This window comes from Typha latifolia, chromosome 7 (assembly GCF_019914945.1).
Source record: "Typha latifolia isolate L0001 chromosome 7, TyphaL0001v2, whole genome shotgun sequence".
In the NCBI taxonomy this organism is placed as follows: Eukaryota; Viridiplantae; Streptophyta; class Magnoliopsida; order Poales; family Typhaceae; genus Typha; species Typha latifolia.
In genome coordinates this window covers 13,767,993-13,781,684 of record NC_133092.1, presented here as the reverse complement: position 1 = coordinate 13,781,684, position 13,692 = coordinate 13,767,993, and the positions used below count along the sequence as shown (strand labels likewise).

Below are 13,692 nucleotides of genomic sequence, written 5' to 3'. Positions count from 1 at the left end.
ACACGAACATTGGTGAGCGGCTGACTTCTGCAAATTATTTGGGAGGATCTAAGTACTTCATTTGTTACTTCTGCAAATTATTTGGGAAAATCTGGTATCTGGTATGCATCCAAAATGTAGCAATGTGGACACATTTCGCAACCAACAAAGGTATGGTACAAGAGAGAATAATTCAAAATAAAAGTTATGCATTGTGAATTTTGGAATTTTGTTGTAGGATTATGATGAGCTGTAGTACTATCTATTAATGTTTTGTCGAATCAGGTATCTGTTTAGAATAGATTGTCGTGATTTATATTGATTGTGAGATGTTAATTTGGTCAACAGGGCACTTCAAAGACTTTATGTGACCATAAAAGATATCTTGATATATTTGGAATATTGGTCATGGAAGAGTGGTGTCCAAATGCCTCCTGTTTGGATTTTGGTCCAAAGATTCGCTCCTCGATCTCCTTGTTTTTTCCCCTCTGCGTTTGTGATATAGATCCTGAGGTTCACATAGTGGTCAGTTACATCTTTGTCAGTGGAAAAAAGCAAGAAGGAAAATTTTCAAAGCAAATATGCAAATGAACAGAGGAAAATACTGTCACAGTACAAGAAGATGTTCCCAATCTTGATGGGGTCACCCAGAAAGGGAAGGCACAATGTTACATCTCTTTCAGCAGATCCTTTTGTCTGATAAAATCCTCCTCTACCATTTATTAGCCCTGGACCAGAGAAAGCTCAACCTTTACCATAGAAAAAGGAATGAGAGATTAACTCCAAACAGTCAAACACAATGGGAAGATGGTGAGAAGATGCATGCATGACAATGCTAGATACTGTGTTATGGGACCAAACAAGATGTAGTAGAACAGTGTGCTTCACCTGATGATAGCAAGGGTAATGTATTTGGTACTGGATTGCTATCATAAGGGATAGCTCATTTTATCCCAGGTACTGCACAACTACAAAATATTTCAGTAACAAATGAGATACTGCTATTTACTCGATAAATTTTGAAATATTGAAAAGTAAATTTTTGAGCTAAGAGAGGTAAAGAGCCATTCAGAAAAATTGATCCTTGAGCAACTCATAGTTTGTAATCTGTGATTCTTAGGCTTCTACTCATATATGTAATCCTTTTATGTGTTTTAGATGTCTCCTCTAATACTCGGTGGGTCGATCCTGGATCTGCGGTTCGTATTAGATAACGCAAAGGATTTTGATTTAATGACCTAGTTGATAATAAAACAGATAGCTTATGTACAATCACTAGCGATTTAACCCAAATGGTAGTTGATTAATACATGGATTAGGGTCAGAGTACACTCTTCTCTAGAAAGTATACAACAAAAATAGGAAAAGAGTCAATTTGGTACATTCAACTCCTATTAACACTGCTGTCGGAACCATCATCTGAAGTACTAATAGATGTACTCAGGAAAGAATCTCAACTCCAGCAATTGGCAATCCTAATTTCTACAGTTTAAACATCATCTCAAATCTCCATCTTAGGATTGCTAGGTAACAAATCTCCTGCAGAAAAAAGTTTGACGAATTTATCAGACGTCTGAGAGAACAAAATTTCAGAAAAGCTATCTTTTTGCAACTACTCATTTTAGTCACACTGGTTTGTACCTTGTAATGATTGGAACGGCAATGTAGATTCTCTTTCTTGGTGGAGTTGTAATGCATACTCCCAAGGAGAAGAACACCCATGAACCTGGACATTTATTTCTGAATGTTAATAACTAGTGACCACTAGTTGCAGTCAAAAAAAAAAAAAAATAGTGACCACTAGTCCTTTCAAACTAATATATTAGTGGGCATAAGTCCTTACGTTGAAACAGGAATCCAAGAAGGTGTGGGTCACTGGTACTTGTGTACTGATGGACCTATCGAGTATCAGATCTGGGTTGTCCATGGTCATATCTAGCCCACAACAAGGACCATCTTGTGCTTGTTGCAGTGATTTGAGTTGAAGATAGGATGGATCCAATTGCTCAGGTAACATATTGGTCCCTTGAATGAATCCAGAATTGCAAGTAGGATTAATCTGCATTAATATAAACAACAAGGAAGAAAAAAAAAAGTATAGTATTGTTTAGCTAGCTTTTTCTTCCAAAAAGAAAAAGAGTGAGAGAGTGATCTGAACCTCTCCACTGAAGAAGTCATCAATGGTGAAGTCCAGCCTTGGATTGACAGCAGCCAGCTTCATTGATAAGAACTGCATAAACCCACAGAAAAACAAATATTAGTTTAAACAGCTATGTTTTGTCTATCTGGTAGATAGAGCAGGCATTTTGTTTCGTAATGAAACTGAGCCTGTATGCCTTTTGCTCAAAAACAAATAAAATAAAACAAAAACAAAATTCTCTTCCTCTCTAAATATATTTGTCTTTAAGCAGATCTAAGAATTAGTTGAAAGCTTACCTCTACTTGTCTTTGTAGAGACTGGACATAGTTGATGATCTCATCAAGCATGCCTGCTTTCCCTGTGATCTTACTGCATCCTGGCACCAAATCTTGCAAGTACTTCATCCTCTCACTTATCCTCTCTCTTCTCACCTACACCATTAATATCAAACACAAATGTTACAACTAATGAGAAAGAGATCTAAAAAGAAGGCAATGTGAATCACATACTCTTTCAGCGAGGCTATGGCGATCGGTTGCCTGGCCACGTCGAGCTCTGACATGAATGTAGTCAGCCTTAGGTGTCGTCGCCGCCGGTGATCGACATGCTTTGCTGCTCTCCTTTAAGCTTTCTATCGATCCCTCATCTCTGTTGTTTGGCTGTTGTATCTCTGAAGTGTCCTCTTCTTCTGAGATGCCTCCTTTTGTTATCTTATTAGAGCCGTCTTTTTGCTCTGCTGCATTGTGACCATCCACCTGCTGGATTTTGATGCTTGTTAGCCTTAGAATTTTGTACTTCTTAGGCAAAATTTACTATCAAGAAACCAAAGCTTATTACCTTCAGAGTTGAAGAACTCTCATACTTCCTCTTGTTGGATCTACTTCTAGTTTGTCTACTGCTTATCTCCTCTCCAGCATTAGCCGCAACAAAATCTGCATAGTGTGCTGTATCAAAATCTGGCCATCCATTGAAGTCGATTCTTTTGATCGGATCACAAACATGATCATGTCTTTCGACATCATCTTGAATCAATTGTTGTTGTTGTTGTTGTTGCCAATTGAGATCTGACGTTGAATTTGGGATGCATTGAGCCATCTATGACCTTATCAGTGCAACAATTTTTTTTATTTATTTTGGACTTTTGGATTATAGAAGGATTTGATGCAATGCAATGGGGAAGAGGAATGGGGTTTACTCTCTCTGTATGATTAGTGTGTGCGATGAGAGGGATTTATATATGAATTTTGATTGGATAAAACTGTGTGAGTAAAGTAAATGGGAGGACGACAGCTGTCCGTCGTGGGCGCGAGGATAGATTGTAGATACCTTTCGTCATCCACTCCGGGGCCCACCCTGACATGACCGACACGTGGGCGTGCAATAAAGAATGCTACCCGATAGAATCAGAGTTACCTCATCACACCCACCTGCATGTGGTGACATGGTATGGACGGTCACGTGGGTGATTCACACGTGTCAGTCGCGTGAGCCACCGTTCCCGACGCATCAGCATGATGACGTGGCCTCTGGGCCATGTTTGCGATCCTACGCGGTTCTTATCCAATCATTGGGATAGTAACTTAAGAGGACGGTGGATTCTCTGTAGTTCTGTCTGTAGGAATTCCTGCAGCCGAAAGTATTTGATATCACATAATGTAGAGCAATGACAGTTTTTTTTTTTTGAAAAAGAAAAAAATTAGACTTCTGAACTACTGCTAAATTTTTATATTTTGATATCTTGACACTAATATCTCCACTTAATTCAAAATTATCAAATGGTTGTTACCTTCAACTTCTCTCTTTATTTTTCTCTAAAATTGCACCTAGAAGTAATCATGTGACATACATAAGATATTTTTTAATGAAAAAAATTTAACCAGATAACTAATAGTTCATTTGGAAGGTTTTAACTTTTACATAGTTGCATCTCAACATTTTTCTATCTATCCGATAGGGTTTGAGTGTCTTCGATGTTTTCTCCTCCCATTCCCTCTCCTAGCCTAAATACTAGAGAGCTTATCTCCACTTGCCTATTGTCATGACCATCTCCTTTATCGGCTTCAACTCTTCTAAACCACCTCCTCACCACCTTTGCTTAGGTACTTTGGATATATTTTGTGTTTCTTAAGTATTTATTATGCTAAGAGAGTTTGTCTACGTCTAGAGTGTCCTTGACATTACTGTCATCTCCCTCTGTTAGTTTCTACTTTATTTAGGGTTTGTTATGTATTACATATTTGTGCATATTGAGTCTATTGTGGTTTTAACAACGCCTTATAGCTTCTAAGAGGAAGATTTATTTTTAGGTTCATTGCCATACTTCTATAAACTCACCAACTATTCTAATAACACTCACCCTCACTTTTGGGCTGAAATATTTTAATTGATCCAAGAAGTAGATTTAACTTGAATGGGTAAAGTTTTATATTTTTAGATAAAGATGGACATAACATTATTTAAAAATATGACATGTGAACTCACCAACTACTCTAAAAACTTAAGCTATTAGAGAACGATGATTTTTATCTTTTATATTTTAATAATTTTTTCCCATTCTTTGTTTGACTGCTTATGTCTTGATACTAGATTTCTTTATCGTTCTGTCTATGTTTCATCCAAATGAAAAGTTTATTCAAAGGTCATCTTTTTATCCCCCACTTCTTTTAGTGTATTAAGTTTAATGGATTATTAATTTACAGACTTTATCTGTCAAAAATAACTTTTACATAATTGAGGAGGTAAATGTGGCACAAAAATAAATTATAGGTACTAATAAATGGGCAATAGTTCTACCTGTAATATCTCTGAAAATTTTTGTATAGTTAGTGCTGCAGGGAATCTGCTCATTGGTGTAAATCAGACAGACAGTTGACCTAGTCAAGATGATAAGGTTGATCTACTCTGAAAAGAATGGAGACTTTGTTGATTAGCTTTTCCTTACCCAATTACTCTTTTAACATTTTTGGACTTGTATGAACAATAGGATGCAAGTTAGAACATAAATGGTAGTGGTAGATGCTAATGATGACAATATAATTGATATAATATCCTTGAATCTTTGGTTCTTACCAAAATCTTGCATTAGTTTAGATCCTCTCAAATGGTACCACATTAGTGGAAAACATGCCTTCTAGATTACTGGTGTATTGACGAGATTCAAACTTTTTTTTAAAAAAATATTTATATATAATCTAGTTCTAAAACCATAATATATAATAACTTGGTAATGGGACAGTGAATTCACAATGTAAAGAATTCAGGAGGCCCCCACCATAATGACTGTTGCAATTTGTAAAGCTGCTTTCAATCATCTTCACAACTCCTGGTTTGATTTTTATTCTAAACATATCAACCTATTAATCCACTCTTGGTAGTGCTACAGTTATGGCTTTTGTCTGGGCTCCCTTTATCCTTACTTGTCTTTGCTGCAAAGGAGGTGGGCAAAGAGGATCCCTGCTGCTATATAGAATAGAGTGCTGAAAACCACTGTTTTTAACTTTCTTTTTTAATGTAACAGAAGACCCACTAATATCAAACATACCACATGACTCTACCATTTGGTGGATCACCTTCTCTCTTATCCCTCTCACAGAGGTGCAGGTACAGATCAATGGAGTTTGGAAAGTAGTAGATAAAGAACAAACTTATCATGTTGGATGACAAGGCACTGAAATGTAGAGCAACAGATGAAAAGTTTGGAGTTGGATTAGACTTTCTTCTTTGGATTTCTTTTGCAAGATAGAAGCATTTCTCTCTTACATGGAAGAATGATTAATAAATTTGTTTCTCTGATAGCAGTGAAGAGAAGCAATGCAGAAGGGCAGAGGTTGGAGATTGTTGGGAAGGGTGTTAGCAACCCATCTTGGCATGTGAGTTTGTCCCTATTTCCTATTGCCATGGAGGCCACTCTGCAACACACCCACTCAACCAACTGCACTCAGGTTGATCATCCCCCACCTGGGCCTTGTCCCCTTGGCCACCATTCTCAACTAGTACCAGCTTCAGCAAGAGTTGCTCACCTACCAACCTGTGAAATGATAGCTGAGGGTCATAACTTTGCCATCTCAAGTTCCAATTCTATGCCTTTTTAATATCACCAATTGGCCACTGGGTCACTGTACAAGAAAAATTAAAACAACAAGAAGCATATCTTGTGCAAAAAGATTTAAGCAAACCTTAACTAGAAAACTAATGAAATATAAAATTATTATGAATGCCATGCTTCTGTCTTGTAGACTTGTACATCAGACTGAAATAATTCCATCTTCCATATACTCAATACTTTCACCTAGAAATGAGCTGTTTATCACAATTGATAGCTACACCCTATCATCCCGCAAGAATAATTATGTGAAAGCTATCTTTATGTCTCTTATCTAGTTTGCTGGGTTCCAAATTCCCGTTCTTCTCCATCAATTATCCTTATGGATGGGATGCCTCTGGGCCCTTCACTAGAGCTTTCTACAACTGTAAAGATGGCTGAGATGCAAAAGTTGATGCTGAAATGGGGTTTTGTGGGCTGGCTTTCCAGCTGGTTTTGGCTTTAGCAACTTTCAATCTGCATTCTGCTACTGCTATCTGTGCTTTGATTGTGACTAAGAGCTTAGATACTCCCCCACAAACAAATATTACTACCAGTCTCAGTACTAGAAATAGGAGTGAGAAGTGATACAAATTGAATTCAGTTGACATACCAACTTATCCATAAAGGACAGCTATCATAATAGGCCTGCATAGTTTATGGATAAAGACCAAGAGGTACTCTCCACTATTGACATCTTGGAGTGAACTGCAACCTAAAATGACTGACATCAGTAATTTGAACCATTGAGATATTTGAATACAAAGTATGTTTGATCATTCTTTAGTACAGCAGCAGGGATATCTGTTGTTAAAATTTAGACCAATATAAAGCCTCAAAGGGAGAAAAAAAAAATTGAATGTAAAAATGCATTTGATCATTTTCTAACAAAAATCTAGGCCGAAAAGTGATGTTAATAATCTGTTCAAAAAATAATGTCTTCTGAGGTTCCCTGAAGCAAAGATGTTGATTTCATTGGAAGAACCATTTGGTTGTAGGATCCCATGTCCATATTATGTAGTATCTGAAACAGGTGTTCTGTATAATACTAAGCAAAGCACAAGTTCCAAATTTCTCTCAATGAAATAGATGTCATCGAATAGAAACGCATTGCCGTACCTATGCTGCTATGCACTCTGATTCAGAAATAAATAAATAAACAAACTATTACATGATTTATTTTTTCGAACAAATGGAAATACGTGTGGATGAACAAAACATCACACCAAGTATTCCATGAAAAGAAATCATTAGCTGAAAAAAAAAAATATATATATATATATATATTTATACACTCATATTGGTCACAAACTAAACAAAATAACTACATCAAATATCAAACAAATGGAAATACATGTGGATGAGTAAAACATCTCACCAAGTATTCCATCAAAATAAATCATGAGCTAAGCATATCTTCACCTTTTTCCTAACGAGTGTACTACCTGGTCAGGCTAGGAAATATGTACACGAAATCTGCAACCAGAGATCTCACCGACTGCTCAGAAAAGAGCCAATGATCCTATGTTTTGAGAAGAACCTCCTTTTTCTTGAGAAGAAGCCAGAAGATTTTGAAATTGGCTGTTCATTTACAGTGTGATTTCGAGAATCCACTGCAAGTTCAGAAATGGGTTCAGATTGGGAACACGAGTCATTGAAGCATTCACTATTTCTCAAATCCCTCAAAAGACGGAGCAGCTTATTCGAGGTCTCTCTTCCTTCGTCATTTCCATTTACTGATATGTCAACTAGAGCTGGAATGACACCTTCTTTCAAGACAAGTAAGCAATTATCAAAACTATGGGAACAGACAGAGTAAAGAATAGATACAGCATGTTCTTGTTCATCACGGCTACCAGTGTCAAGCAGTTCCACAATTGAAGAAAGACACTCATTGGTTTCAACCATTAATACAGTAGCTTCTTCGTCACAGCTTAGATTCCGCAAAATCTTTAAGCAACACTCTACCAGTCTTTCATCAGTTAAAATGGAACCCAGCTTTGCTATGCACCCAGAGGAAATAATAAGAGATCTCATATCATCCTGAGATGAAAGTTCGCAAAGAATTTTCATAGCCAATTCGAGTAATTCTGCATCCTCAGAATCTAGAAATTTTAATATTGAAAGAGCAACACCGGAAGCCACAATCTTAGGTTTGCTATCCAAGTAACATGACAGTTTCTGAAGTATCATCAAAGCTTCCATCGCAATCTCTGAATTCAGAAAAGATGTCAACAGCTGAAACACATCTTCACGCAAAGACAGAATTTCGACTCTGCATAGTATTCAAGAATGAAGTTTCAGAAAATTGCAGATGGAAGGAAAAGTGTTAGAATATTTAACACCAAATAAAAAATGTTAGCAGTATGAAATGGAAAGAACAGTTCCTAGCTCAGCCTTTTGACACCTTTGTGATCTTGAAAATAATTAGCAATACATCATGTTATAAATTAGAATATGACATATTAAAATCATCTTTCTCAAACAACTTATGCTATTTGAAAACATGGTGAGCTAACACAATATCATTGCAGAAAATCTTGAGTTCGAATCTCATCAAATCTATCTATTGTTAAAATCCACCAAAATGTCTCTAGCCCAGACATGAGGATTGTCAAAATATAAGAGATTAAAGCCAACTTCTCTAATAGCTTAAGCTTTTAAGAAGATGGTATTTTAACACATCCATATAACACTCAAAAGTGCACAATCCTTCGCAATTTCTTGCTTCTTTAACTAATCAATCACGGCAATAGAACATCATGTGCTCCCTTTCCAAATTACTCAGAGCATCAGTATCTGAAAAGTAAAACAAGAGAAGGAAAAGAAAATTGTAAGGGTTTACCTGTTTTTATTAAGAAAAGCGAGAAATAATTGAGCGCCAGTTTTCTGTTCTTGAACATTGGATGAATTGCTAGAGTTCTTCAAAAAGTTTATCAATGCTTCTACAAAACCATTAGCAAAAACAACATAGCAAGTCTCATCATCCTCTTCAAGAAGAGTTTTCACATCTTCTATGGCTTCGCCTTGGAGCTCTGGTGGAAGCTCAGAGAGGGTACAAAAGAACCTCAGGAACATATCATGGTCAAAGTTAGAGAATGATTGATGTTTCTGGTAATCAACACTCCACGGGAATAAATGGGAAAAGTTATCCTTTGGATACTCAATGCCTCTGACATGGGATGAATCTGAAAGGTAACTAGCATCAGAAGATATAAAAGACACATTGCTATGGTCACTCTGAAGTAAAAAATCTCCAGCTTTCACATCTAATAGAGGTGCAGAAACATTCTTTAGACTTGATATGGAGTGGAAATGTGAAGGTTCCCATACACGAAAGGCTCCAGAATAAGATTCCACACATGGTTCGGAAACTTCAAAACCATGCTCTCTGCTCCAATTTGAAATAAGATCCTTCATGCAAGTATTTGGGACCAGAGAAAAGTTTGCCAACTTTTTCTCTGTCTTAGGGCAGGAGTCATGTCCCTCAGAAAACCATTTCTCTATGCATGCCCTTTCATAGGTCTGCCCAGAAGCAATAACCACAGGATCGTACATTAGGCTCAATGAAATAGGGCAACAGAATTCCTCAGGAGGTACAACAGCTCCGGATAGGTCAATTTGTTCCTCACCTTTATCAGCAGGCTCATCATTTTTTTCAGGCTTTATGATGCTGGTCGCAGAACATAAATTTGGGGTTGAACATTTGCTATGTGCATTCAGATTCTTTGTGTGATTACCAACATCAGGTTTGATGTCCTTTCCATACTTTTGCAGGAGATACAAAAGAAGGTTCAGAATCCCTTCTTTTTTTGGATCAGTACCATGTATCTTATCGAGTAGTTTTTTTACCGACCGTCTTTCTACTAAAATGGCTTTTGGAGACAACAGATCCAACATTGAAGCTGCAATCCTAAAGGTCTCAAATTCAAGTTCTTCAGTTGAGTCGGTTTGCCGTAGCAGTCCCCGAATAGCTTTTCCAGGTTCCTCTTCAGTAGAATCAATAATAAATTTTGCATTTGTAAGATATTCAATAGCTTCCGCAACCTGTAAGTCACATACAACCCCTATAAGACAGCTTACAAAGAAGCATTCGGATATGGTAAAAGCTAATTATGTCTTTGCAGCACATAAAATAAGTCCATAGCCTTCTAAAGAATCTAAACAAAAAGACACAATAAGAGAAGGACAAAATGGATAAAAGTAATGGAAACCAGAAAAGCCAATATGCAGCATTCAAGAAAACATGAAATACCAGCATAGGTTGGCCATAAACAATGATAAAAATGTTAATGGGAACTAATGAATGGACAACATACAAGAAGTTGGTGTGTTCAAAGATTAATTAGGATGGCACAACAAAGCAGGACAAAAATGTACATAGAAGATCCCAAACTAGGTTGGAAGGATGAAAAAGGAGAGGACCTAAGGGCACAAAGGTGAAGCGATATTAATCAGGTAAGCAGGGTGATCATGTGCCAACGTGGCCTTAGTATCTTTTACTTGAGACAGGCAAATGTAAAGATATATCCAATTCAAGTCAAAAGTGGAAAGTTCTTTGACTTCTTTCTACTTGGATATAGAAAAGAAAAGCACCATATTTTAGAGCTCCAGTTGTCTCCATTACAAATAATCACATTCCATGCAGAACTGTAGAAGTTTGTCATATATAAAGATTGATTAACCTGAGCAGCTAATTGCAGCGGAACCAAATTTTGAATCTGATATAAGCTTTGATTCAATGAGCTTCTTATCCTTTCACATCTTAGTAAAATTGCTTCTCCAGTAATTGCCTGAAATTTGTATACCAACAAGGCAGGAAACATTAAGAGAGCAGCCTGAAATGTGAATGTAAAAGATGACCCAAAAATTAGGACGAACTAAGATATTCAACTTGAGTGCATAAAATAAACAGAACCGATGACCAAAGGCTTTCAGGAGATGATGGCAACAGCAATCTTCAGAAAGATCTTAAAGAAAGAGAAAGTCTAAAAACATATAACAGCAATCATTCATTTATTCAAACACTTCCGCAAGTAGAGGGCATCACCCTTTGTGAGGCAATCAGTCTTGCCTCTTTGCACCAAAGCGGTCATGGTTTCAAGCTAAGAAACTACCTCTCCAGGAAAGGAGGTAAGTTTAACATTGCTTATACCTTGTCCTTCCCAGGAGGCCTTTTTTTAAGGATTAGTGCATGCAGTATCCCTGTGTATTCACTTTGAGGAAAAGAACGTCCAAAAGTTATTCTGAGAAAACTTCCTAAGATCATGAATCCAGAGGAATTTCTTACCAAGTAGAGCTTGCTACCTTCAGCACAGTACTGAATGAGTAGCCTGCCTTTCTCAACTGAATTGTTTAAAGAACATAGCTCTTGTATCCCTAATTTGCTTCCCGGTCGTGCTGATTCTATTGCAGGAAGAATAGATGTGATTCTCTCCAATATCTTTTTAAGCTCCAAACACATTGAGCCATGCACCTAATAATGGACACTGGTTAGGAGAAAAAATTAACTGCATAAAGTACAAAACTTCAGAAAAGCAATAAATAACATGAAGTGGCAGACCCAAAGAGGCAAACATATGTGAGCCAGAAAACTATGTATTGTATCGCAGACACATTTCTAGCTTGAAATATTATATGTTTTTCCTTTCCCATGATATATCACAAGAATTGTCCTGGACATACACATTTACAAACTCAGAGACAATCTCAAAAGAATCTAAAATTACAAAGTGTCTGAAAAAAGAAAACAGTAAAGAATTATAAAGAGTTCAAATAATTTTGATAACAGCATGTTCTACAAATTATGTTTTGTCATTCTCCAACAGATACCGAAAATGCTCATCACACGAACCGGTTAATCAAGTGAATAAAATAATAATACTCCTTAGGTAAATTTATAGCTGATGTTCTTTAGTTATCTCAAGAAAAGTTTGAACTAAAATCAGAAATCACCAACAAACTTCTAACTCTATGCGCCATCAGCTCAAATATAACAATCTTACTGCAAAATCTTCACAGAGGAGGCTAAAACATTGATTGAAAGAAAAAAAAATTGAAAGCAATGATGGCTTGTTATCCATGACTACATCAAGACAAGCATATGTACCTTTACAGAAGAAGAATTCTTCACTGCATGCCTAACTTCAGCAACATCGCTCTCCATCACACGAAAAGAAAAACTCAGTGATCTTGATCTGCAAAAAAGGAAAAAAATTACTAATAATTCATTAATAAATGAAACTTGAATATCTGAACATAGCGATAACTGAAGGGAAAATGAAAAAAAAAATTAGTAAGTCAAAGCAATCAAGAACGCTCATGATTTAGAATCGTAAAGGTACCATTCATCCAGTGTTAGAATTTCATCTGTCAAATGTAACAGCCCTTCATCGAGTTACAACAGTTAAAACAATCATAGCCAGAATCCCCAAATACACATACCCGAAGAACAGTCAAAAAAAAAAAATGAAAGAGGAAACTCTAAGGAGGAAAACAAAATTTACCAGACCCAAATAGGAAACTAATCCCGCGCTCATAAAAACCAACTAAAGATCGAATTTTGAGCAGTATAACCAATAGAGCACCAACAAAACCAGCAAAAGATTCAATTTTGAACTAAAACCCACCTCTCAAATCACGAACAGGGCAAACTCCTCTTCTTTCTCGATGAAGTGTGAAGAGAAGAAAGGATTCTCCAAAGGAACCAGTATGTACCAAGAGACAGAGAGACAGAGAGATGAAAGGTATAATAAGCTCGATCCTAGCAGCCCACTGGTAGCGATGGAGAGAGGAGAGAGAGAGGGTTGGGTTGGGTTGAGGAGGCGACGATGAAGAAGCGAAAAAAGGGAGAGGAGAGGAGAGAGTGGCACCTAACCCGCGGAGCTGACACTAGCCAAAGAAATGAAAGCTCGGTCTTCTTCTCCAGCGGTTAAATGGGGCCCATACCACCATTTGACTACCCAATTAACTTCCCCAAACTTTGGCACACATCTAGCACCACTTATTTTAACCCTTGTATCCATCTTTTACTTCACACATTCTTCTCATCTGATCTGACCCATTTATGTTATACATAATTCTCCAAAAAAAGTAAAAAAAACACATTCTTACTATATTTGATATATTAACGAAAGCCCAAACCATTAAGCATACAGTGCCCATATAAACCTTTTATCAAGATCTTTATGGATTTGCTGGGGAATTTGTTGTCAAAATCTTTTCTTTTTCTCCTAAAGTGGGTGCACACCATTTGCAAACCAAGCACCACCAAACACAGAAAGGAAAGGAGCACGGCAAGGTTCGTTTTTTCATGCTTGTTATCTAAGCATGAGAGGGGGGAAAAAAACGAGAGATTTTTCTTACTCTACTTAATTAATATATATAAGATTGTACCATACCATAAAGGAGAGATCATTACTGTTCATGAAAGGCATGGGCCCATTAAAGACTGACTTTAAGAAGTGGATAGGAGAAGATGGCACTATTATAA

The 13,692-nt window shown here is 36.9% G+C and overlaps 2 protein-coding genes and 2 long non-coding RNA genes across 6 annotated transcripts; 1 reads left to right on the top strand and 3 right to left on the bottom strand.

Annotated features, from left to right (window-relative positions):
* Positions 1–269: 269 nt before the first annotated feature.
* Positions 270–949, bottom strand: LOC140793107 (uncharacterized). The gene is made up of 3 exons (XR_012109881.1): positions 868–949; positions 596–707; positions 270–487 (listed from the first exon to the last, which is right to left on the bottom strand). It is a non-coding gene; the product is annotated as an uncharacterized lncRNA (long non-coding RNA).
* Positions 950–1,261: 312 nt separating this feature from the next.
* On the bottom strand, positions 1,262–3,327 carry LOC140793101 (basic helix-loop-helix protein 79-like). 2 transcript variants are annotated; one of them, XM_073144472.1, is made up of 7 exons: positions 2,957–3,327; positions 2,629–2,877; positions 2,416–2,550; positions 2,138–2,209; positions 1,823–2,038; positions 1,621–1,705; positions 1,262–1,518 (listed from the first exon to the last, which is right to left on the bottom strand). In XM_073144472.1, exons 1-7 carry the CDS (start codon positions 3,212–3,214, stop codon positions 1,481–1,483), a joined length of 1,053 nt encoding a protein of 350 aa, XP_073000573.1. In that variant the 5' UTR covers positions 3,215–3,327; the 3' UTR covers positions 1,262–1,480. The 2 variants fall into 2 exon arrangements, with proteins under 2 accessions (XP_073000573.1, XP_073000574.1); XM_073144473.1 differs by having other exon boundaries at positions 2,629–2,874.
* A 2,180-nt stretch (positions 3,328–5,507) lies between these two features.
* Positions 5,508–6,330, top strand: LOC140792733 (uncharacterized). Its single transcript, XR_012109801.1, has 3 exons — positions 5,508–5,555; positions 5,637–5,719; positions 5,918–6,330. It is a non-coding gene; the product is annotated as an uncharacterized lncRNA (long non-coding RNA).
* Positions 6,331–7,458: 1,128 nt separating this feature from the next.
* On the bottom strand, positions 7,459–13,101 carry LOC140793091 (U-box domain-containing protein 5-like). 2 transcript variants are annotated; one of them, XM_073144461.1, is made up of 6 exons: positions 12,830–13,101; positions 12,310–12,397; positions 11,491–11,676; positions 10,886–11,038; positions 9,046–10,247; positions 7,459–8,475 (listed from the first exon to the last, which is right to left on the bottom strand). In XM_073144461.1, the coding sequence occupies exons 2-6, from the start codon at positions 12,364–12,366 to the stop codon at positions 7,692–7,694; spliced, it is 2,382 nt and encodes a 793-aa protein (XP_073000562.1). In that variant the 5' UTR covers positions 12,367–12,397; positions 12,830–13,101; the 3' UTR covers positions 7,459–7,691. The 2 variants fall into 2 exon arrangements, with proteins under 2 accessions (XP_073000562.1, XP_073000563.1); XM_073144462.1 differs by having other exon boundaries at positions 10,886–10,993; positions 12,830–13,100.
* Between the last annotated feature and the right edge of the window lie 591 nt (positions 13,102–13,692).